This window comes from Grampus griseus (assembly GCF_964374135.1).
Source record: "Grampus griseus genome assembly, chromosome: 3".
Taxonomy (NCBI): Eukaryota; Metazoa; Chordata; class Mammalia; order Artiodactyla; family Delphinidae; genus Grampus; species Grampus griseus.
In genome coordinates this window covers 90363148-90387550 of record NC_139019.1, presented here as the reverse complement: position 1 = coordinate 90387550, position 24403 = coordinate 90363148, and the positions used below count along the sequence as shown (strand labels likewise).

At 40.3% G+C, this 24403-nt stretch overlaps 1 protein-coding gene across 1 annotated transcript in view; it reads right to left on the bottom strand.

Moving 5' to 3' along the window:
• CAMK4 (calcium/calmodulin dependent protein kinase IV) overlaps positions 1-22873 on the bottom strand; it is a gene marked incomplete at its 3' end in the record, with an annotated part of 217656 nt that extends 194783 nt beyond the window's left edge. Inside the window, exon 1 of the mRNA XM_082652366.1 lies at positions 22698-22873. Coding sequence (XP_082508492.1) covers positions 22698-22858 — 161 coding nt within the window. The 5' untranslated portion in view covers positions 22859-22873. The remainder of the gene's footprint in view (positions 1-22697) is intronic.
• Positions 22874-24403: the final 1530 nt, after the last annotated feature.

Here is a 24403-nt window from a genome sequence, read left to right as displayed (position 1 = left end):
TAATCTGGGAAAAAAGGTTTTAAAGCCAGCTTTTTTTCAGTTTTCAGGTTATTGTCTCAAACAGAACAGGCAATTTCAGGACTGTCTCTGTCCTCAAGAAGAAGAAATCTTTTAGGGGGCTTCCCTGGTGGCGCAGTGGTTGAGAGTCCTCCTGCCAATTCAGGGGACACGAGTTCGTGCCCTGGTCCGGGAAGATCCCACATGCCGCGGAGCGGCTACGCCCGTAAGCCATGGCCGCTGAGCCTGCGCGTCCGGAGCCTGTGTTCCGCAATGAGAGAGGCCACAACAGAAGAAGAAACCTTTTAAGTTTTACAAGGTTGGGCTTTACCCCAACTTCTAGACTGATGGCAGCTTTAAAGCCTCTTTTCCTTCATGACAGTGACAAAATGAACAGGAAATTAATATGGCCACTTTTTCATACCTACACACACAAACTGGCTTTTAAGTATTCTGGTTGAATTCAATCAAACTTGCTATTTTAAAACAATAGTTTCTTCAGATTCAACTAGTACCTTTCTAATAATATCAGATTTTAAATTTTGATTTGTTTTCCAAAAATATGTTTACTTGTTCACAACATCCATGCAGACAGATTAGAGTGGTCCTCATACAGTAAGCAGCTCAGAGGATTTGGCAGGGATCCAAGATACAGCTCGCATGCACAGGGACATGCAGGTGACAATCACATCTGCCTTTCATGCTCCACTGCCTTTCAGGCAAATGGATCTACCCACAACATGATTTGATTACTGGTCATAGTCTTTGGCCAGGACTTTAAGCCACATCCAGACTCTAAACCATCTCTAGACCATGTGATATTCCTGACAGGTTACAGGAGAGCAAATCTCAGCTCTGTTTGATCTAATAATTTGTCATCACAATAAGAATGGATTTAAGCAGAGTTAAGGGAAAATATTTTTCTCTTCTAAGAGTCAGGCACAACATATACCAAGCACCACTGAGAGTAAAGCAACATTCTGGATATTGTGAGAGGATAGTAAAGCAAAACAAAAACAAAAACAGAAACACTTTCAGGGCCTTAACCTGTCCTGTTCTTTTCTTTCACTTATTTTCTATGGATTTAAATAATCTCTTAAGTGGAACAAAGTTATAGCCTGTCACATTAAAAAGTAAAAGTAATAAAATGAGACACTGTGTCCAGGACATAGAACCTGCTTCATCGTACTGAATGGTTCCCCACAGTGAGAAAATCTCCAAAGGTCAGCAAACAGTTTAAAGCTATTGCAATTTAATATCTGCCAAGGGAAAGTGATGGCTCTGAGCAAATATAAAGATCATTAACCCAAGACTTAATAACCATTCATTTATCTAAAAATATTTCTCAGTCAACATTATTGAATTTCCACTTTGTGAAAACACAAAGTGTGATCCCAAAGGGACCTATAATTTAACAGAGAAAGAGGAGCACACACTAATACATTTAAAAACACAAACAACAGAAACATACAGACAAATAAAATTGCCCATAGTTACAGTAAAACCCTTTTTCTCAGTCATAATTTAATCCAGTGTTTCCCAAAATGTATTCACTAGTACAGTGAGAGTCTTCAGGGGAACAAAAAAAATGTCCCTGATCAAACAAGTTTGAGAAATAGTTCAAAACCACAATGTCCTTGAGCACATTAAAGAATGAAAAGTCCTAGAGCAACGTTTAATATAACATTTCTCAAATTTGTTTAAACACAGAACCCTTCTTTGACCTTACAATTATTAACATCTGTGATGGTTAGTTTTATGTGTCAACTTCATTAGGCTATAGTAGCCTGTTATTCAATTAAACACCAGTCTTGATGTTTCTGTGAAGGTATTTTGTAGGTATCATTAACGTCTATAATTAGGTGACATTAAAGTATATGAGGTTACCTTCAATAATGTGGGTGGGCTTCATCCAACCAGTTGAAAGCCCTTGAGAACAAAACTGAGGTTTCCCTGAGAAAGAAGATATTCCACCTCAAGACTACAGCATCAGCTCCTGCCCAAGAGTTTCTAGTCTGCCTTCCTGCCCTACAAACTTTGGGCTTGCCAGCCTCCACATCACATAAGCCAATTCCTTGAAATAAATAAATAATATATAAATGAGTATTTATTTATATTTTATAATATTTAAAATATTACTTAAAATAAATAATCTTTAAATAAATGTGCATTTGTGTGCATGTGTGTATTAACTACTGGTTCTGTTTCTCTGGCAGAACTCTGATGAAACATCCCAAGGAACTAATGTTTTACATAACTTTCTTTAGGGCACGCAATAAAGTCCCATCTTCTACCTCAGTAAAATCGTATCTTCTACAGCATAACTGCAATCAGATACCAGGAGCCGTATGCCTGAACCCTACTTAATTTAAGGGACATAATAAATATTGTTAGCTGCTTCTCAGCATCTTTCCTACCAGCACCTACCTCCACCTCCAAGTTGGAAATGCCAGAGTCCTAAAAGTAGACCCTGACTAACACTAATCAAAAACTGTACTCTCTTCCCCTTTGTCTCCGTGACTTGTTCAAGTATGATGGTAATACAGGCTTAAGTCAATTAATGCACTGATGCTCCTCAACCACGTTGACTGATTCTGCTTTATTAAGTGGTACAAGGAAGTGAAGATCCTTACTGTCCTGGATGATGATGGTTGGTTGCCAACATCAGGACTGAAACTGCTGCATTTTGCTACCATGAGGAAAGCTGGCATGAAGACAAGCCAACAAACTTAGGAGGGCAATGCTGAAAGAAATGAAGAAAAATAAATGTGTTCCAAGTTAAACCACATGTAAAACCTGAACAACCTCTGGACTCTACTTATTTGAGCCAATTAATCCATTTCGTTGTTTAACATAATCTGAGTTGGGTTTCTTTTGGCACTTTGATATATGCTTGTTGAATTGCACCTGCATATAACAGTATCCTAACTAATTAAAGGGAATACAGAAGAGGTAAAAACTGAGTATATAAGAATATAAAAATCTCTGTTTAAGGATAAATGGACTGGGCAGGGCAGCAGAAAAGGGAAAAAAGTTTGCTAAATGATTAGGCCAATACAAGCTTCATGCTACCCAAATGTTCTGAGCAGATGTAAGAATATATATGTCTGGGTAAACCTCAAACATCAAGGCTGCTTAAACAGCATTGAAAATTTGATGAAAGCTATGGCCACTTTCCTCAGAAAAATGATTACACACGCAATATTTTGCTTTCAATTTCAGGAGTTTCATATAGTCCTAAAACATAGGCATAGAGGTCTACGGATTAAAGTTAGGAATCCCTGCTCTACATGGTGGCAGGAAAAACTGCCAACATTGATTCTTGTTATAAATAGATATTGAAGAATAGAACTAAAAATGTGCTTTGGCTGAACACAGGTTATACATTGTGAGAACCATTTGCTCCTGGGACCTGTGAGTACCATTTGTTCTGGGACTGATAACACTGTCCACATGATTATGAACACCCAATAGAATCTTATGGTAAGTTTTATTTACATCAGTAAACTTTGTCTATGAATGCTCAGCATTCCATGGCATGCAGAGCATGGTTATCTTATCACTTTTAAAAAGGTAAGGGAAAATTTATCAGCACACTGACAGGCAGTTAAGAGGTTTAAAAAGTGAGATCAGAGAATCAATTTGGGAGGTGGAAGTCTAGTGGAACTCACCTGTCACTTTTTAATGGAATTATGAGGATAAAAACCAGATTGAAGGGGCCAAAGTAGAAGTTATTTGAGAGAAATTTAAAAATGGCTGTGCTGACTCACGTCAGGGAAGGCATACTAAGAAAGGAAGACGAGATATAGTATTAAATATTATTAGTGTTGCATTCTTCAGCAGAGGCTTAGATATAGGCACGGGAACAAAATAAGACATTGTTGCAGTTTTCCCTGTTGTAGATAATGAAAATTTCTGTCATTTCTATCAACAATAAATAAAAATAGTTTTTCTTAGTTAAAGGAATTCAAACCTAACTTGACAGCCTATCACTGTAGTCAGCAAAACTACTGGGGTTAGGAAGAAAAAACAAGAATATTTATTTAATGCAAATCAGATGCTGGCAGCATTAATTGAAATTAAGAATAAATGTCCAATATATTTCTGTTATAAATGACTTTTGGAATCAGTAGCATCCCCAGCTATAAGAAAATAGCCTTGGTCTCATGACATGTGCAGGCACCATAACAATACCTCCATGTAATTTTTCCAGTTCCTAAGTAGTGCTAAATATTGGAGTAATATATTAATTCATCTGCTCAAACATTCAATTTTCCTGGACTCAGGAAGAACAAAGAAAGCCTATTTATTTATATTATAGTTTAACATAGGTAGCCGTTTTAAAGTGGATGGGGCACTTACATATTTGACTAGTTTCTTTTTTTTTTAACATCTTTATTGGAGTATAATTGCTTTACAATGGTGTGTTAGTTTCTGCTTTATAACAAAGTGAATCAGTTATACATATACATATGTTCCCATATTGACTAGTTTCTTAATGAGTTGTATAAGAATGAGAATTTCAGCCCCCAAAGACCAACAGGAACAGACTGCACTCTGACATGCATGCTAAGACTCTTAAACGTAATTTCAATACATTTAGGGACAGAGGTTTTTTTTACAAGGTGAATGAACACTGTCCAAAATGTGAAAGAAATTAAGTGTAAAATATCCAATGTTTAATAGTTTTGCTGCATTTTAATTTTTAAGACTACATCCTCCGCAAAAAAAAAAAAAAAAAAAATGAAGCACAACATACAAAATAGAAAATAGTGCCAATTTAAAAATCATAATCTGTAAGAGCTTCTTGGTGATTAAGGAATGTTGTATTCTGAAGTAACTCAGGAAAGCTCTAGGAGGAAGAGCTTGGAGTGGCTTAATTTAAGCCCTGGTTTCTTAAATGGCACTCGCGAGGGAAGGAAGTGTGTCACAGAGTCAAAGTACAGAAGGCCAAGGTTCTGGCCCACTTCTACTACTAACTAGCTTTGGAGAGCTGGGAAAGACATGTGCGTTCCCTTGGCTTGATTTTCTAAGGTGCTATCCAGCTCTACAGTTCTGAAAATCTAAGTAAGAATCTTAAGAATGGTGTAGATGTACACACATTTTAGTCATATGCACATTTAGCCACGATATTTTCAGTGTTTTTACAGTTTGAGGCTTGACAATGCCACCAACAGTGTCCCTTTTTGAAAACAGGAGAGAACCATTATCTATGCCCCTCTCCCAGATATTTGCCTGAATCCTGCCTCATCCTCTCTGAAGCTTCAAAAGATGAAAAGAAAAGAAAAAAGAAGAGAAAAGACATGGTTGGCCTAGAAAGGAACAGGGACCACCACAGGGCTAGTAAAACTTTCAGTTATATTAACTCAGTCAAAATATAACCTATATCCTCAGCAAAGCAGTAAAAAAATCTTCCCTCTGACAGAGCCTGTGCAGGCACATGGGAATGAAACTATCTTAGAAGCACCCCAATCAAGGTGCAGAGGCAGGAGATCCTGCTAGCAGTACACCAGAGCTACAGAAGCAGAGTGTAAGATGGCCTTCCTCTGAGTCAGGCAAGGCTTTCCTGTGCTCACACGAAGAAGAAAAAGGTGTTCATATAGTAGACAAGGAGTGTATGGTGTGGAGCGTGTTCATTGGGGAAAAGACAGTGGAGGTGCTGCACACTGCACACTGAAATGGGGCAGCATGACAGATCCTACATGAGGAAAAATAGCTGGTTGGGCTGGAACCCAACATGAGAATGCAGGCTTGGTGAAGGTATGACAGGAAAGCGACAGGAGCTGTTTTGAAAAGACCTGCTGTTCGTGTAAAAGGGTTCCACATCCTGGATGGGGTGCAAGAGGTTAAAAGATTCTAAGTAGGGGAGTGGCATAATCAGACTTGGTCTTTGAAAGGTCACCTTCCAAGCAGAGTGGGAAGTGGATGAGAGTAGAGACAATATTTAAGATACCAGTGCAGTACTCTAGGAAAGAGTTCCTAATTTATAGAACTAAAAGGACCAGGACCCCTGATTTAAAATATATTTAAGAGAGGTCACACCCAATGACTTTCATTGAATTGTGCAATATACATCATGCCAAGAACTTTATAATGCATGATCTCACTGAATCCTCATAATAAATTTATGAGATTATTATACCTCTTTTGAGACTCAGAATGGATAAGGGACTTTCCCAGGATCATATCTCTGTTAAGTGAAAGAATATGTCTTATTAGCAGGGGTGAAGGAAAAATCCAGAATGTCTCCCATGATCCTAGGTAGGGAGCCAAGGTAGATGGTGGTAACATTTACTGAGATGGAATACACAAATAGAGAAGCAGGTTTGGTAATGGCTGTTCGTTGGAGGTGAGTGGAAGATGGAGTCAGTTTGAATAACCTGCATCACAGTTGCCTATATGGTCTTCCAACGGAGAGTTCAGCAGGCCATCTGAAATGAGAGTCATTCCTATTATGAATTATGCACCTACAAGACACAGAAAGAGACCAACTACTGTCTAGAGCCTATCTACCTCCATCAAAACAAAAGAGAGTTTTTAACGTCACACCTTCCCCTTAAACACACATCTCCAATACTCTCCACTGTCTAAGCACAAGATTCCAGGGACAGCTTCTACCAGATTCAAAGTTTCTCACCGTCTAGTACATTCCTAATTGCATGATGTATGCTGGCAGTATATTTTATTTTATTTATTTATTTATTTATTTTTGCAGTACGCGGGCCTCTCACTGTCGTGGCCTCTCCCGTTGCGGAGCACAGGCTCCAGACGCGCAGGCTCAGCGGCTATGGCTCACGGGCCCAACCGCTCCGTGGCATGTGGGATCTTCCCAGACCGGGGCACAAACCCTCATCCCCTGCATCGGCAGGCGGACTCTCAACCACTGCGCCACCAGGGAAGCCCTGGCAGTATATTTTAAAAAGAATTTTGGAAAATGACTTAAGATATCCAATCATCTTATATACATATAAGAATTTATTAGTAATAAAACAATACCTCACAAATCTTCTCTACAAAACTACAAATAATATGTAGATATTCCTCCCTCCAAGAGGTGGAGCTTAATCACCCTCCCTCCCAAGAGTTGGTTATTTTAGCTTTAGCGACTCAGTTCCAAAGACTAGACAGAGTAGGGGAAGGGATAAGTAGTAACCGTACAGCAGAGAAATCTGGCAAACACCACTTTCACCAAGTGATGAAGGTTAAAATCATCAGAGATGTCAGGTGGCTTCGAGTACCCCGATAGGATATGACAAGAAGGGCACTTCACCTCTGTGGTATTCTTTCCAAAAACTCACTACCCCAGTTAATCATGTGGAAAAATGACAGGCAAACCCAAATTAGGGGGCATTCTACAGGACACCTGTCCAATACTCCTCAAGACTGTCAAGGTCATGAAAAACAAGGAAAGACTGAGAAAGTGTCACATATCAGAGGAGGCAAGGAAACATGCCAACTAAATGCAATGTGGTTGCCTGGATTAGAGCCTGGAAGAGAGGGAGGACATTAATGGAAAAGCTGATGAAATCCAAATAAAGTCTGGATTTAATAGTAAAAAAATTTTATTATTATTATTAAAATAAAAAGTCTCATGCAGTATGTGCACAGTTTTTTTTGCTTAATAGTCACATAATTTGTCTTTTTAAAATCTTTGCAATAATCCTGTGAGAAAGGCACTAGTATTTTCATTCTACAGATGAGGAAAATGAAGCTCATTACAGTTTAAAAAAATCATTAACAATAGACAGCTAATAGGTACCAGAGTTGGAATGTATTTTTACACCACAGTTGCCACTGGGGGTTCTATTAATATCCGTTGGAATCATGGGTTCATTTTATATGGCCTGCAGCCCTGATTTTTATTCTCAGAGTGCCTATAGCCATCTCATATTCAGAATCTTGGAATCAGAAGACATTTCAAAAGACAGTGATATCCAATCACTTAGGATTGTGATATCTAATCACCTCCTTCTTTACAGAGAGCCATTCCAGAATTAATACCCCTTACCTGAATGACAGTCAGTAAGACACCTCCTAAGTCATCTGGTCTCTATTTTTTTCCCCTTTTCTCCTAGCCATTTGTATCTCATTAACACCTTTCTCAAAGTTTATTCATTTGTTTCTTAAGTGCTTCAAAGAAATCCCTTCACCAGAAAAGAGACTAAGACAATTAACAGCAGCTACTAAAGAAACATATGATGAAACCAAAAGTCAAACTTTATTTTACTAGTTAGGTATCAAGTTAGAGAAATATATTCTTTATGCATGGCTAATACCGATGTCATTTTAATACAAGAAGTCTTTTTTATGTGATATGTTTTTATCAGTGTACACAGACTACAGCCTGCTTTAAAATATTCCTAATCACATCTGTTTTTGTTTTTTTTTTCTAACATCCTTAAATGATTTCCAGGACTCTCTTATTTATTTCTGAATCACAGTCAAGTTGCAGTGATTCTGGGTCTGGTTATTTAACTTTCCAGTGAAGAATGCATTATTCTCAATAAAAAATTAATAAATATATGACAAAGTTAAAGTTGGCACAAATAAGATCTCAAAGCTACAAAATGATTAATATTCTCTAATTTTAGTGCTCTTCTTATAAGAAAAGCAAACTGTAAAAATCATACAGAAAGACCCATCTACAGCAGTTATTTTAAACTTCCCCAACTGTCCTTTTGTCTGAAGATATGGAAAACCTTAAGGTTATACCACACATTATTTTCAGTATGTGAAATACAAAAGAACAGCAGTCAGATATTTATAAATATTAACATCTCCTTTCTTGGACTGCCTCAAGCTCATGCAAAGTCATGCGGTGTTTACTCCATGCCTCCATGTTGTCTGTTAGCTTCTCAATAACTGAGGAAACATGAACCTGATTCTTGAGAATTAACAATTTAAGATATAAAACTGACACAAACGATCAGAGAAGGCAATCTAGTGCTAAAGAAACACTGAACAAGTTAATAAATTCAAAAAGACCAACTAAATGTTGGTAAACTGGTGCTCAACAAATCACAAGCATCACAGGTTACTCCAGGTTGGAAACCGCATTTGGAACAAGCAGGTGAAAGTGTGGTCAGAGACCCAGAGGAACACTGGGTTCTTGGTCCTGAGAGAGGTGCATGACTCTATGAGTTGTGCCAGAATGTAGATCCAAGTTCTGATGGAAACATATGATTTTCAAGATGGGCCAAGTTTTATTTTTTAATAGCTGAGCTTCTAGTTGGCAACAAAAAAATCCTGTGCCAGCTGCTGAGGAAATAATATGCTGGGAGCTGGCAGGCACGGGCACTTGGAAAGCCAACAGGTATGGATACGGATGCACAGTGGATACCAAGGTGGTAATGCCAGAAGGCAGCTCCTAGATAAAGCCAAGGCCGCGCTATACTGCCTGTGAAGTGGGCCTCTTGACTGCATCCCCCAACATCTGGGAGAAGAACAATGGTGGGCATCTGGGAAAGGAAAAGTACATCACTTTCCTCAAGCTCTGCTTGCCACATTAGCCTAGATTAACTCAGGTTAGTTTCTGAGACACTGCAGGCAGATTCTGAGGTTGTGACCAAAGTTAGACAGATATTCAAAGTGGGGGAAGGGGTACATGGGCATCTTGGTCAGCTCAACTGCCATAGCAAAATACATTGGGGGACTTAAACAACAGACATTTATTTCTCACAGTTCTGGAGGCTGGAAGTTCAAGATCAGGGCGCCAACATGGTCGGGTTCTGGTGAGAGCTCTCTTCCTGGCTTGCAGACAGCTGACCTCTTGCTGTGTCCTCATATGGCAGAGGGAGAGAGAGTATGCTCTCCCGTCTCTCTTCTTACAAGGGAACAGATCCCATCATTAAGGCCCTACACTCATGACTTCATCTAACCCTAACCACCTCTCAAAGGCCCCTTCTCCAAATACCATCACATTGCGGGGGGGGGGGGGGGGGGGGGGGGGGTGGTTAGGGCTTCAACATAAGAATCCACGGTGGGGACACAAACATTCAGACCATAACAAGGGGAGATACAAAGAAAATGAAATGGACCTGGGCTCTCGTGGGACAACAGTAACAGGGAGAAGTCAGGTAGGGACAGAGAGGTGCTTGTGGGTTGAGGTGTAGCTAACTCAGAAAACAAAAAATAGCCCTAGGTGAGGAGTGACCTTCCTTCCATCCCTCAGCTCCATCTCTGCCCCCCTCTCTCCTATACACAATCTTTCTTTCACCATACTTCCCTGGCTTCTGTCATCAAAAATAGAGATGGGGACATACACATTTTCCAGAATAATTATTGGGCTGGCCAAAAAGATAGCTCAGGTTTTTTCCATACCATCTTACGGAAGTAAAAATGAGCAAATATAATAATGAGTACATGTCTCTAAAAGAGAGATTAGGCATTTAAAAAGTACAAAATAAGAAAAAAAATTATTCAAGGAGCCTCCAACACATTTACAAAGCCTTTGGAGCTTAGAACCCTACTTACTCCAAAAGCTGCTCTGTCTCCTGAACAGGCAGTAAACAACTAAGGTAATCATCCAGAGAATTCAACTGGAAGAAAACATAGATGCACAGATGGTTGTGGCTAGAGAGTACCTTCAACAAAGATGATCTAATCACAGAAGGTCACACTATTCCCAGTTCATTCAGACATGGGGGGCTCTTTAAGACAGAGCAGCCTGATAAAAGACCAGAGACCCTAGCATTACAAAGGACTTTCAATTGCAGATGCCCTGCTGGTACAACTGACTCATTTACTCAACAAATATTTAATGAGTGCTCACTACACACCAGGCATTGCAATAGGTCTGGGGACACAGTAATGAACAAAGAGACAGAGGTCCTGCCCACAGAGGCTTACATTCTAAAGAGAAGGACAAAGACATTGAATAAGTAATTTCACAGTGTGCTGGTTTAGCAGAGGATATGCGTAGGAAAAACATCCTGAAGGAAGAGAGATTTAAGAGTGTGCTCATTTTCCTGCAGTTGTTCATCTAATTCTTCTAATATTTATTCATTCACTCGCTATTCCACAAACACTTACTAAGCAGTTATGGGGGGCAGCTAGTAAGCTGGAGAATGGGCTTAGTAATGGGGACAAAGGATGGATAAGATTCAGGGTTCCTCTGTCTGAGGAACAGATGCTCTGGTGGTGAAGGCCACAAAGCATTTACCTGTAAGACAATAAATGTGTGACATGGTATAAGAGCCGGGAGGCAGGGGAAACCTTCGGCTTATGGGGCAGGGTGACTCTCCTGGAGGAATTAGAAGGAGAAGGGCGTTTCAGGCCAGGAGAGTTTCATGCACAACACCATGGAGATATGAGGCCCATGAGGGGTCCCTTGAGGATGGCAGGTAAGAGAGGAGCACTGTAGTCTGACAACCTGGTCTTGAATCCCAGCTCTGCTCCCCTCCCCAGCTGCGTGAGCTTGGACAAGCTGCTTAACCTTTCTGAGCTTCAGGCTCCTCATCTGAAAAATGATGCTCGTGTTGATCACCTTGTTGTATTATTGAAATAATTAGCAATGCACATAAAAAAAAAAAAAGGAAAATCTCAACACCAAGTTCCTGGTAAATACTCCATGGTGGTAATTAGAAGTGGTGGGGAACAAGGCTGGCAGGCAAGTTGGAGTCAGAATGCTAAAAGACCCAAGTAAGTTGGACTAAGGTTTTTTACCCTGTAGCTACCTAATTTGGAATCATCATCCCCTACCTCCCACCTTGTATCCTGTCTGGGGCACGATATTAAGCTTAAGTGCCAACCATGGAGCTAAGTGTTTTTACATATGCGATCTAATTTCATCGTCAGAGCAACGTTGTGGTGGATATACTACCACAAATCTTCACTTTAGAAATGAGGCTTAGTGAGGTCTAGTGTTATGCCCAAAGGGACCCAGCCATCAAGCAGCAATTTAATCCTTCTTGTTTTCCTGCCTGCACACTGCACCTTCTAGCTCAGCTTCTGGCTTAGCACCTGCCTGGCTCAGCAGTCCTCCTTCATCTCCACTCTCAACTGTCCAGAATGCCCTACTTGCTCCCCCAGCCTCAAAGCTTTCCTGAGTAGCTGCCTTGCCCAACTGTCCCCTTGGGCTGCGGCTCCCTGAGCATCACTCCCCTCCACCATCTGCCAGCTCAAGCCGGGACTGGAGCTCTGCTGCCCCCTCCTGGCCTGGGCCAGAACCTCATCTGCTCCCTGGGGCCCTCAGCTCAGTCCTGACATTCCATTTCCTCAGTACCTCAAGATTTGAAAGAACTGTACCATTTGCTGTGAATTATCCTGACAATTTCCTCAGACTTCCACTCTGCTGATGTGGCATACATACACATGACAAGCTCTGTTTATTATTATGTGTTTAATTCGCTTCTAGATACAGGTTACAATCAGAACTCAAGTTTACTTCACTGAACATTTTTATTACCTTATGTGTTCACACTGAGGGAAAAAGGAGAGGAAGGACTCACTCGAGTCCCATAGGAACCACTAAAAATGTTTCCACTCACACAAGAAAGCTTCAGAGGCTTATTATGACTGAACACTCTAGGCCAGGCTGATTTACTGAATTACATAATTTGAATTTGGTTACATTTAATAACATAGTCTTATTTTCTCCGTGCTTGTCCTAACAGGGAGCTTTGAAAAAATAGGTAAGATTAACTTGAATGAATAGGTAGCAGTGCATTTATATCCTGTTAAAGATAACACTTGGACTGACTAGTTGTCACAACTAAAGAACAATTTTGTATGTCTGTGAAAGTCCCACATGGACAGTTGTCACTAAGTTAAAGAGTCACTAACTATCCCTTCAAGATAGTACAAGAAGTAAGGCAGACCAAGCTGAAAAGTACAAGAGGGACTTCCCTGGTGGCGCAGTGGTTAAGAATCCACCTGCCAATGCAGGGGACACAGGTTTGATCCCTGGTCCGGGAAGATCCCACATGCCACAGAGCAACAAAGCCACAACTACTGAAGCCCGTGATGAGAGCCCGTGTTCCGCAACAAGAGAAGCTACCGCAATGAGAAGCCCACACACCACAACGAAGAGTAGCCCCCGCTCGCCACAACTAGAGAAAGCCCACATGCAGCAACAAAGACCCAATGCAGCCAAAAATTAAAAATAAATAAATTAATTTAAAAAATTAAAAGTACAAGATTCTGTGCAATGCAAGCAAAAGTCCCTACTAAACAGTCCATGAAGACTGAAAGTGGGAAGAAATCATTCAAATACTGCATTATAAGTAACAATAAATGTGTAAACATAACTACAGATTTGTTATCCCCTACTCTTGTTTGTTCTGGTTTGTAATATTAGTCAAATTCTGTCTATAATCATGACAAATCAAAGAAAGTACACTTTTAACGAAGAATGCTACCACAAACTAGTAAAGAAAACAGTTAAGAGCAAGTCACATGTATTACTTTCTTAGCAGACCATTCTGAACAGTGTTATCTCTAGTCTAGTTTTTTTAAAAAATATTTTTGCACCAAAATTTTGGTGAATTTTTCAACCATATCACCCTGAAGCATGACTTAAGAAGTAATTAACTGATGATGATGCATTTGTTAACCAAGTTAAACTCAGCATCCTGGCACTAATGCTCACAACTCTCCAACCCCTGCCCACCAAACACTTCAGGCAAATGCAGTCAGCTGCTTAAGGCAGCAGGTGACAAAATTTACCATGAAGTAAGTTAAGTATTTTGAAATTGAGGTTCTTGCCTATGAATTTTGGGTTCAACAACAACGAAAAACAAAATTCATTTAACCCTCTGCTTGATGGGCAAACTGTATTCCTTTTCTCTTTTTCTTTACTCTGCCGTATGACTTTTTTGGTTACAATGGCAGTTATGTTCTTATCAAAATCTTTCATCAGGCAGTCTCAAAATGCATAACAAGTGCACATATGTGCCCACTTCCCCTTTCTGCACAAAGTCACACCTTGCAATATGATTTCTGTCTGCATTTTGATCTATGTATTTGCTTTAAAATCATTTTCATATAGCAAAATGTTAGTATTTAAATATAAGTAAAAAACTTATTCAGTAACCACTCAGAACTACCATTCTTTGATCCAGTAATCATCAAATAAAATGTTTTGAGCACATGCTCCCAAATTGTGTATACTTAAGTACCTATAAATGCAATACATATGCTATTGAACCAATATGTAATGTTCTTTTCAAAACATTTTAAGAAAGCAAAAATTAGAAAAAAAATATGTTCTTCTAGCATCCCATTATACTATGCATCCCCTGGATATGAACATCTCACTTTGGAGACCTCTGCTCTAGTTAAGATATGAGTGAATGCTTTAGTTAGCTCTAAACTCTATTCAAACTAAGAAAGAATAACTTTTCATTAAAAAAATGCTTATTTAAACAGTCTCAACTTAAAGGACCTTAATTAGTCCACCTGTCATATGTGTATGGCATATAGAAGGATTAGTCAACATGCAGATAATATATTAGTAAACAGAAAAATGTATTAAACTTTACTAATTAGAAGCAAATCTTTATTGATTTAGCATATTACTTTATAATGACTGTCACTTCAAATATAATAGAAGAATGAGCAACTTGAAATCTAATTATTATACACAAAACAAATGACCCTCCAATAGTCTTTGAATGTGAATGCTGATCATGGTATGGAAATTTAACTTAAACACACTTCAAATAAAGCTACTTCATTTTCAGAAACATGAATGATGATTGGAGCTAGCCAACGTGCTACGTAGGTTAAGAACTGCAACTGATATAGTTTCAACAGATGTAGAAAAAGGATGAGAATGAACTTAAAGCCTGTGCCCACTGGAAAAACTAATATCAGGTTGACATGTTCAAAGTAAAAGGGAGATTAAAGGTAATTCCTTGAATAAATGAAGTTTTGAGATCATTTTAACCTGAAATTCTCGTATAACTGAGGAGGAGTAGAAGTTTACCTTGACTGATCTAGGTCAGGGGTCAGCAAACCTCCGGCCAAGGGCCTAATACAGCAGTCACTTATTTTTGAACAGTCCACAACTTAAGAAGAGTTTTTACATTTTAAAATGGTTTTTAAAAATCAAAAGAATGTGATGTGAAAATTATATGAAATTGAAATTTTACTGTCATAAAGTTTTATTGGAACACAGCCATGTGCATTGGTTTCTGTGTTGTCTATGGCTGTTTTCACTCAATCATCAGAGTTGAGAGCTGCCACAGAGATCTGCGGCCCACAACACCTAAAATAGTTACTGTCTATCCCTTTACAGGCTCTTTACCCAGTGTAGGTAACTGATCTTAATCCCTTCAATCCCACACTTACCCTTTTTATTCTAGTCTAGAGTGCTGCAGGGTTTCTTTTTTCTTTCTTTTTTTTCAACCAGCATGGTAAGTTCTCTCTTACCCACCCCCCTCACTTATCTACATTGTGAGTTAGTGTCAAGTTCTGAGTCCCACACCTTTAGCCCAAGACAAAGCTGCTTCTATAGGCACCTTTTGTTCTCATAATGGTTTCTTTCTCTTTATCTATAATTTTGGTTTTCGGTTGATACAAACTCAGTCATTTTTTTTTTTACAGGCTTTCTTTGGTCTGATAATCAACCTACCCTCCCAACCTTATCTGTCATTACAATGTCATGCTTTGTAAAGTCTGAAAAACAAAATGTATACCCCACATTCTTCTGCCAGGTTTTTTTTTGCCTTTTTCTTTAGAATGTATTTTCCATCTGGAATGCTCTTCACCAAAGCTCTACCTTGTTAAAATCCTGCCAAAATTCAAGATCCACCCCTCCCAATGAAGACACCTCAATCTTCCCAGTCAGAATTATCACTCTGTTGTAAAGACTGCTGTAATTCTCATTATCTCCATCCGGTATTAGTTTTATTTATTTATCTATCTTAGATTAATTGTTGGTGCCTTACAAGTAAACTATACATGTGGAGGCCAAGTAGTGTTTTATTTATCATATTCATTCATACTCTGTCCCCCTCACCCTGCCCCCTACACCATAAATTGCCTAGCTCATAGTTATTCAAAGGATCAGACTTGTAACAGAGAGGACATTAAGTGGCATGAAGACATGGAATTAAATAACAAGAAATCAAAAAATGACATCATTATTCTCTTTTCAATTATTTTCAATCATCTGATTACATCAAGAAGAAAACCTCAATTTGTGCCACTATGGTTTTAACTTTGCTAATCTTTGATAATCTCCCTTTTTAACAAAGAGAAAACAATTCTCAGGCTTGGAGCCTTCTGGAGGCAAGAATTTCTAGCTATGATTTAGGAAAAATGCTTTGTTCTTACTGCCTCTATTTATGGGATGAATACTGGTTTTCAATTTAATGAAAATAAGTATTCTCAGTAAATAAATTTAGGTTAACAAAAATGAGGTGATTTAAACAAAAATATTAAGCAAATTATAGCACAGATGGTATGCATATACAACAGAAATCAACAGTAATACACAAAAATGTCAGAAACATTTGGTTGTAGCAGATAATCAATAAAGCCAAATGACTTTATTCCATCAAACTCCTTGTTAACCATCTACATAACTAAAAGAAAATCATGTAAAAGACTAGCTTCAAGCTTCTGAGACAGTGGTTCTCAACAGAGGAGGGTGTGACACTTGATAATGTCTAGAGACATTTTTGGTAGTCACAATTGGTGGGGGTGGGGTGGCTGGGGGAGGATTGCTTCTGGCATCTAGTGGGCAGAGGCCAGGGACACTGCTACACATCTTACAATGCACAGGACAGCCCCACATCAAAGAATTATCTGGCCCCAAATGTCTACAGTGCCAAAGTTGAGAAACTGCTCTGAGAGAAAGAGCAAGCTTTACAGGTACTACCTTTTGCCCATCATTATGAATCATCCTCTATGCAGCACTCTGTCCTGATTTGATCTGCCACTGATAAGACTGCTGAGGAAAATCTCCCACCCAAACCTTTCATTATTTTACATCACCCACACAGCCACTGCCCTCCATTAGCAATTAGAATTTTAAAATAGACTGCACTGAAGAGTACATGTCCTTTATATGCTAATACTATGCCATCAATATTTAGATCTAACTTCCTAATTAAACCATTGGAGTTAACGAAATTTTCAGATTTTCCTGCACTATCAAATAGATTTTTAAAAGTAATTAAGGTAAAGATTAATACAATTTGAGTAAAACTTTGATTCTAGCTGCTATTGACTTCATGTAAAGTTATTCTTTGGCTTGAACTATATGGTTCATTGACTCAAATAATATATTTTGCAGAATAAACCTGACCTTGAAATTGTTAAAATTCAGTATTTTTTATTAGATGTTAGCTTTCATGAAAGGGAGTCTAAAGAGAACTACTTTTTAAGCTAGCAAAAAAAAATCATTAACATAAAACAACATAACAATTAGTAGTTGAAACAGTTCGCTTGGCTACCACTCAGTACTTTATTCTCAAAAGTATTATTGCAAACACATAATCCACACAGATGTGTCTGAGGGTAAAGCATTTACAAGAAAGGTCTTTGAAGCTATTTTGTGGTTAGTGTTTTCGTTCTCTTTCTTTCTTTTTTTTCAAGTAAAGTTCACCAGAACAACTTAGAAGCCGATAGCACCTGTGTCTTTTTATTTTTTATTTTTCCAAATTAGGAGTTATTTTTACCCTTGCAACAGTATTTAAACGTGGAAAAATAGTGCATTCTTAAATTAATGAGCCTATCATAATCTTCACTTGACTTTAAGGCTCTTTACAATGAGAGTATTTTCAAATTTAGCATTTACTATGTATTAACTTTAGTGGTTGGCATAGCTTGGAGGCATTTCATGCTTTTAAATTCAAGTTGATTTAACTCCTAATTCTGACATGCCTGTGGTAAAATGATAGCAAAGGTGAAACTGAATCCCTTTCATTTCAGAGCCACAAAGCACTCTGCCAACAGAAAAGCAGCATTATTTTCAATACCAACAAGCTACAGAGGTGGCAGTTATCAATACTGCCAAGAAAGGAAACCAGTGCTGAGAGATTAAGAGATGGTTTTAAGATTAAGAGATTAAGATCATGGTCACACACGTCAAACAGGTCACCAGACTTCCCTTTCCTTGGGGTCGTTAGAACTGAGATCATCACATCAGGACCCACAGTGCCTGGCCCACTTTGTTATCATTCATTCATTCTCTTCAAACTCATTTGTTGAGCACCTGCTGAGTACTGAGTACTATGCCAGGCAATGAGCACACAAGAGTGAATCAGCCAAATCTACAGACACTGCCTTCCAGAACTTGTAGTCAGTGTTGGTGCAAAGAGCCTGTGCAGCCCCAGTTTCTGTTCTCCCAAATGCAATCCCACCTTGCTACTGTGTCAACTGCCTGAGAAGAGAATCAGATGCACAGAGAACAAGAGAGGGACTGAACAAGTATACTTTAAATTCCTAGTGAGATAAAAAAAAAAAACAACATCATCCCCAAAAGAGCTTAAGATACCAAGTACAGTGAGTGTGGCAGGAGATCCACAGCCAGCTGTGGGGATACGCCGGATAGGCTGTGGGGCCCTAAAGGACAGTGTGAGGGAAAGACCAAGAGCCCAAGAAGCAATGGCTAAGAACGGCTCAGGAACGGACTTGAACAAACGGAAGTAAGGGAAAAGGGAAAAGAGAGGATCCGATTCCTCCCCAGCCAGGAGCACAGGTTGGAGCCCTCCTTTCAGAAAATGCACACTTTGCTGTTTCCTTACAGGAAGCATTTGCTGACCATTACCTGAGAACAAAGTTACATGTTACCGAGTGGACTACAGCCCTGCTCAGGCCTCTGGATTCCTCCACTCCACAGTGAAGGTGCTCCTGGTCCAGCCTCCTGAACTGCTCAGCCAGTCCAGAATACACTCCACTCAGCAGGCCTCGTGGAGAAACCAGAGTTTTTCCAATAGTGTTTGAAAAGGGAAACCCAATAATGTTGGAAGGAAAGACAGGGGGATTTTTCTTTACAGAGCTATGCAATCAGTCACTACTCAATGTTACCAATTGGTCTGCATGGCATCTTTCGAAAGGAAGATACTCATACTCATACTTTAATCTGGCATACACAGATTTACGGCCTAAAACAGTACTTTTCAAACTGAATCACAACCTACTAGTGGGATGTGAAATCACGTAGGTTCAACCAATATTTTTAAGGAACTAGAATAAAATTAAACAGCACAGAATAGGAAATATTAGAGTACACTGCTGGTAATAAAAATAAACATTGTTTTATGAAGCTTTTATTTCCATTTTATATACACATATGACTCACTATCTAAATTTGTTTCCTGAGCAAGAACACACATAACAAGGGATCCTATATAATTATGCTTAAATTAGGTTGCTATATAAGTTTTTTTTAAAATTGTGAATCAAGTTGGGTGGTGGGCAGGTACTGAAAGTCATCAGCCTAAAGAAACTATAGTGAAATGTAATGGAAATTGAAAAAGAAAAGATCCCAAAAACTCAATTTCTACGCTGAAAAAGAGAGCAAACCTAAGTATTTCTCAAAATACTTTAATTCTGTGATTTTCACACTTTTATTCTCTTGTCCTAATTATCTTTCATTTGCTTCCCTGAACTTGTGTGTGTGTGGGAATACATCTGATTTTGTTACAAACATTCTTTCAATCTCATACAACAGATAGAAACAAAAGGTGAGAAATAACTGAAGAGAGAACATGGGTTTGGATGCACAGGGCCAAATCATCACCACAGAGCAGCCCAGGCCAAATCCTGTCCCTCTGTTTGCCAAACCACCCGGAAGAATCTGGACCAGAGGGAGGGTCCCTTCTCCCTTGGAAAAACCTTTAAAACACCAATTTCTCAAATCACTGGGCAAAGGACCAACCACTCTTTAAGATATGGGGTCCTGAACAGGATCACGGTCAATTTATTTTTTTGAGTAGAACTGAATTTGTTGTAAACTTGATTTTTGTAAACTTTTAAACAAATTTTATAAACATAGCAGTATTTTCAAATGTGGTTTTTGGGAAAATAAATTAGTTTGCCTGAAACTCTTAGATAATTCCTTTCAACACCCTTCGGCCCCTGCTTCAGTCCCTGCTTCAGCTCCTGCCTCACCCTCATCCTGAAAAAAGAAAGCTATCACATCTACCCTGGTCTGAATGGATTGGTGGATTGGTGCTGTCAGTACCATCCAGGGGATTCAAGTGGTTACAGCCTTGGGAATTTTGTTCCCTGAAATCCCCAAATACATCCTCAAGCTATGTTGCCCTAATGGTCATTTGTCCAATTTTCTTGAATTCAGGAGTCACTAGTTTACAACACGTAATTGTAATAGATTACTCTATAACTTAATCTATACTTGATCTGGAGAGAACTGTCTACATCCTGGAACTAACCACAATGGCACCACACAACACTAGGGGCATTGTTCTCTTACTCTTAATAACAACTGTGTTACTAATGAATTAAATATTTTGGCTTTAGAGTCACCACTGGCAGGCAGACTTGGCCCAAGACTGGGAGTAAAGAGAGTAAAGACTTGAAACCAATCGACTGAGCCTCAACTTTATCACTTGTGAGGAAGAAAACTTGTCACTCAGTCAATATCTACAATTATAATTCTGCTGCATTCTCTGGCTTTATAGATTCTTACTAATTGTATTTGTAACAGAGCTGCTTTATGTTTTAGGTTTATTTTGTTGAAAAAAAAACAACTTTGACCATGAAGTGATAATATTTCTCAAAGTCTCAACCAAATGGAATAAGTATGCACCTCACCAATTCTGCCATATACAAAGAACTTACCTAATATACATGAATACTGACAAAGAGGACAGAAGTAACAATTTTAAATCTCTTCTCAAAATATTTTAATTCTGTGATTTTCATGGTAATCAAATGATTAGCTAGCAGAGTGAGAGTCTTAGCAATATATAATTGATTTATATTCACGCTCCAAAATTTAGTACAAAATATAACAAGCTGTTTTAAAAAGTATAATAAACTCCAAATTCCTTAGGTTTTCCCTATGAAGTCTACCATCTTGTATATACACACAATTTGTAGTTTATTTATTTTTCTACCCATCTTCCCATTCCTTACATTAAAGGAAATTTCTTGAGCTTCCTGAGGGCAAAGCTTAATCACAAAGATAACGTGTGCTGATGGTAAGTCATAGCCAATTAGGAGCATCTAAGGTAAACGTTACTCAGAAAGCAGTTAGATTTGGTGTTGAGACAGTCCCTGGAGTACCATCAGGCACTTCCTCTACTAGGTGGCAGTTTCTAAAACTCATCAATTTTAAGTAGATTATCACTTTAATCAGAAGTTTACACTGTTCCACTGCAGCTCATCATACAATTATGTAGGCTTCAAACCTTACAAAAGGAAATATTTCATTTTCAACCTACTAGGGAATGCATACTACAGCAGATCTTCAGATGAACATTGAAAAACTTGATCAGAACAGGATGTTTATGTATGCATTATTCAATGCTCAAATATTCTGAAACATTTTAAAACAGTGGCAACTCCTAAATTTTCATTCAGAAGTTTTGCTTTTCTTCCACACCTTCTGCACTCAGAGAGCCATTAATAGTAGTGGCAATTCGGAGGGGAAAAGTGGCCCTTACAGTCCCACTAGGTACCAACATCCAGAATCCCACACTGTAGTCTCCAATGCCATGAAAAATAAAATGGCTGTTAGCTAAACTGTTTCCAGCAAAAAAAGAATGGAAAATAAAATTGCAAAGAAATAGTTAAGTACAGAAGCTTCAACCTGTTAAACGCTGAAATTACATCGTTAGATTCCCTATAATAAAGGGCCTGGTTCTAAAATGAGTGTTGAAAAGAAGTCCCTTACCAATGGATAGCAGAAAGGAAAAAAGGAAAAAGGAAGGAAGGGAAAAATATTTTTCAATGGATAAAAATATGAGAACATATGGTATCATTCACATGGCAAAACCACTACCTGTTTGGATCTTCACAGAAGGGATGAGGAACATTTCTACAACCCCAGGGAGGTGGTTTTCTGCATACATAATTTAAACAAATCACTCCAGCACATGAAAGAAGAGCCGCAGAACTCTTCTCACTAATTACCACCCCAAGGGCTGCTTTTTCTTTAAAGCCACACTAGTTCATTATTCTGCCTTCAACTCTCTTAAATGATTCATTTCCCCTTCACTCCTGAGCAGACTCTGCAGGGAAGCTAGTGTTTAAGTTTAATTTCTAGTGCCACTTGCTTTGAAGAGCTTGATGAGGGGAAAGAGAAAGAATCTAATTTAATAATTCTGTCATGATTTGGAGAGGCTCCCTCCGCCCCCCAATCCAAAAAATAACTAGACAAACAGGACCCTCTGGCAAGATATAATCGTGAGCAAAGACACCAGTTGGGAAAGCAGGGCCCACGTGCGGTGGGAGCTATCACGCAAGGGAAGTGGCAGGCGGTGAGGAGGAGGGAGAGTGGGAGAGAGTCGGGCTGCTGCTAGCAGCTGCACCGGCCTGGGCGCTCCCGGGGAGACCCGACTCGCACTTGCATGGTGCTGAGCTCTCTCCCAGAGCGGGTAGAAACCAGAGGGCAGTGAGGCCGGCTCCCGCAGCCTCGGGAGCTGTCGCTGCGAGAGGGAGAGCGCCCGCTGCGCGCCGCGGGCTTCCCCAGAAGCCCGAGCCCGCGCACAGGGCGCCCGGCTCCACCAGGTCCAGGGCGCCCCCCAACGCCCCAGCTCGCCACCCCGCCCCCTCCGCCTTACCGTCCCAGCTCTGACTCCACCTCGAAGAAATCGCTCAAAGCATCCCTGTTGGAGCCGTCGATCCAGTAATCCGGGATGAGGCTCCCGGCCCCCGGGGCCACACTGGCGGTGACCGAAGAGCAGGACGAGGCGGAGCACGAGGGCACCGTGACTTTGAGCATCTTCGCGGCGGGACTCCGGAAGCCGCCGCCGCGGTCGCCACCGTTGCCGGAGCGAGAAGCCCCGCCGCCAGTCACCGCCTGCGAACGCAGGAGCGAGAGGTGGCGTCCTTCAAACACACGCACACACCCACGGCCGCCTCCCACGGCGCCGTCAGCCGCGCTCGGGCTGCGGTTCCCTTTCTGCACGCTCTGGCGGGAGGGTGGGCGGAGAAGGGGCCGAGGAACTGGGAGACGGTGTGGAGGGAGAACCCCAGTCGCCGCTGGCGAGAGAGAGGAGGCGGAGGCACTGCAAAGGAGAGTGGTTCCCTCCCCCTTCGGTCCTTCCCTCCCTACCTCCCTCCACCGTGCCTTTCCAACCCCCCTCCCTTTTTTTTCCTTTCTCCCTCTCTGGCAGTGGCTGCGGTGGAGCCAGCTAGGGCGCCTCCGGATGCTGGAGACTGGGGAAGGCACAAGGGCCAAAGCATCATCCCACGCTACCTCCCGCTGGAATCGGGTGCCTGGAAGAGACCGAGCGCACAGGGACAATCGCTCCGAGTGTTGAGCGCCCAGCGCGCTCTGGGAGCACATGGGTCCGGGTGGCCAGCAGGATGGTGAGAAAGGGACCTGGCTGTTGCTGGCGCAACTCATCTCTCCTTGAGCGCGTCTAGGTGGCGAGCCCCTCCCACCCAGCACCAGCTAACCTGCCATCCCTAGTTCCTCCCTCTGTCAAAGGTTATATTGACAGCCGGGAAGGGTGTCCTCTGGTCGCCGATCCTCCAGGGCTCCAATGCCCAGAGCCAGTGAAAGCTGGAGGAAAGGGAAGTGCCTGGGTCCACGGTGACCTGACTCACCTTTGAATGAAGTCTTCAGTTGTAATAGGTGCTGCCGTGCTGCTGCTGGCACTGCATCCTGTGGCACTTTTGGAGCTCCTGGAAGGGCAGGTATTTGCTATGTCTAGTTGACTCCCAGCTTCTGAAGGCTAGCAACAGAAGTGACCCAGAGAATTACAGGTTTGGAAGGGCCCTATGGAATCCAACTAGTCCAGCCCTCTGCCTTAAAGCAGGACTTGTCATCATTCATGACAGAGAAGACTGCTACATTTAAAGCTCTTTCCTCTTCCCAAGAGATGTGTCCCATCACAAGCATTCTGATGTCTGCCCATAAACCTTTAGGCTATCCTTCTAAGTATTGGTTAAATCTATATCATTTATATTTCTACCCTTGAACTTTTTTTAGATTTCAGCAGAAATGAACAACAATTAGTCATTATATTCTGTAATAAATCTTTGTATATATAAAGACATTACATAATATCTCATTTCTGGCTAAATAACTTTAAGCCCTTTATTTAATCTTACTTCACAGGTATTACTTTTAGTCTTTTTTCTTTTCTGACTTTCCTGCAACATGCATTAAACTCTTCTCAGTGTGTCCCCATTCCTGATTACACCAGTAAACACGGTCCAATAGTTTCCACTATTACCGATTAATTTCTTACACTTAAGAGCTTTTGTGCTATATTGGTGAACTACCAAAAACAAAGCAAAACCAAAAAAAGCAAAAACA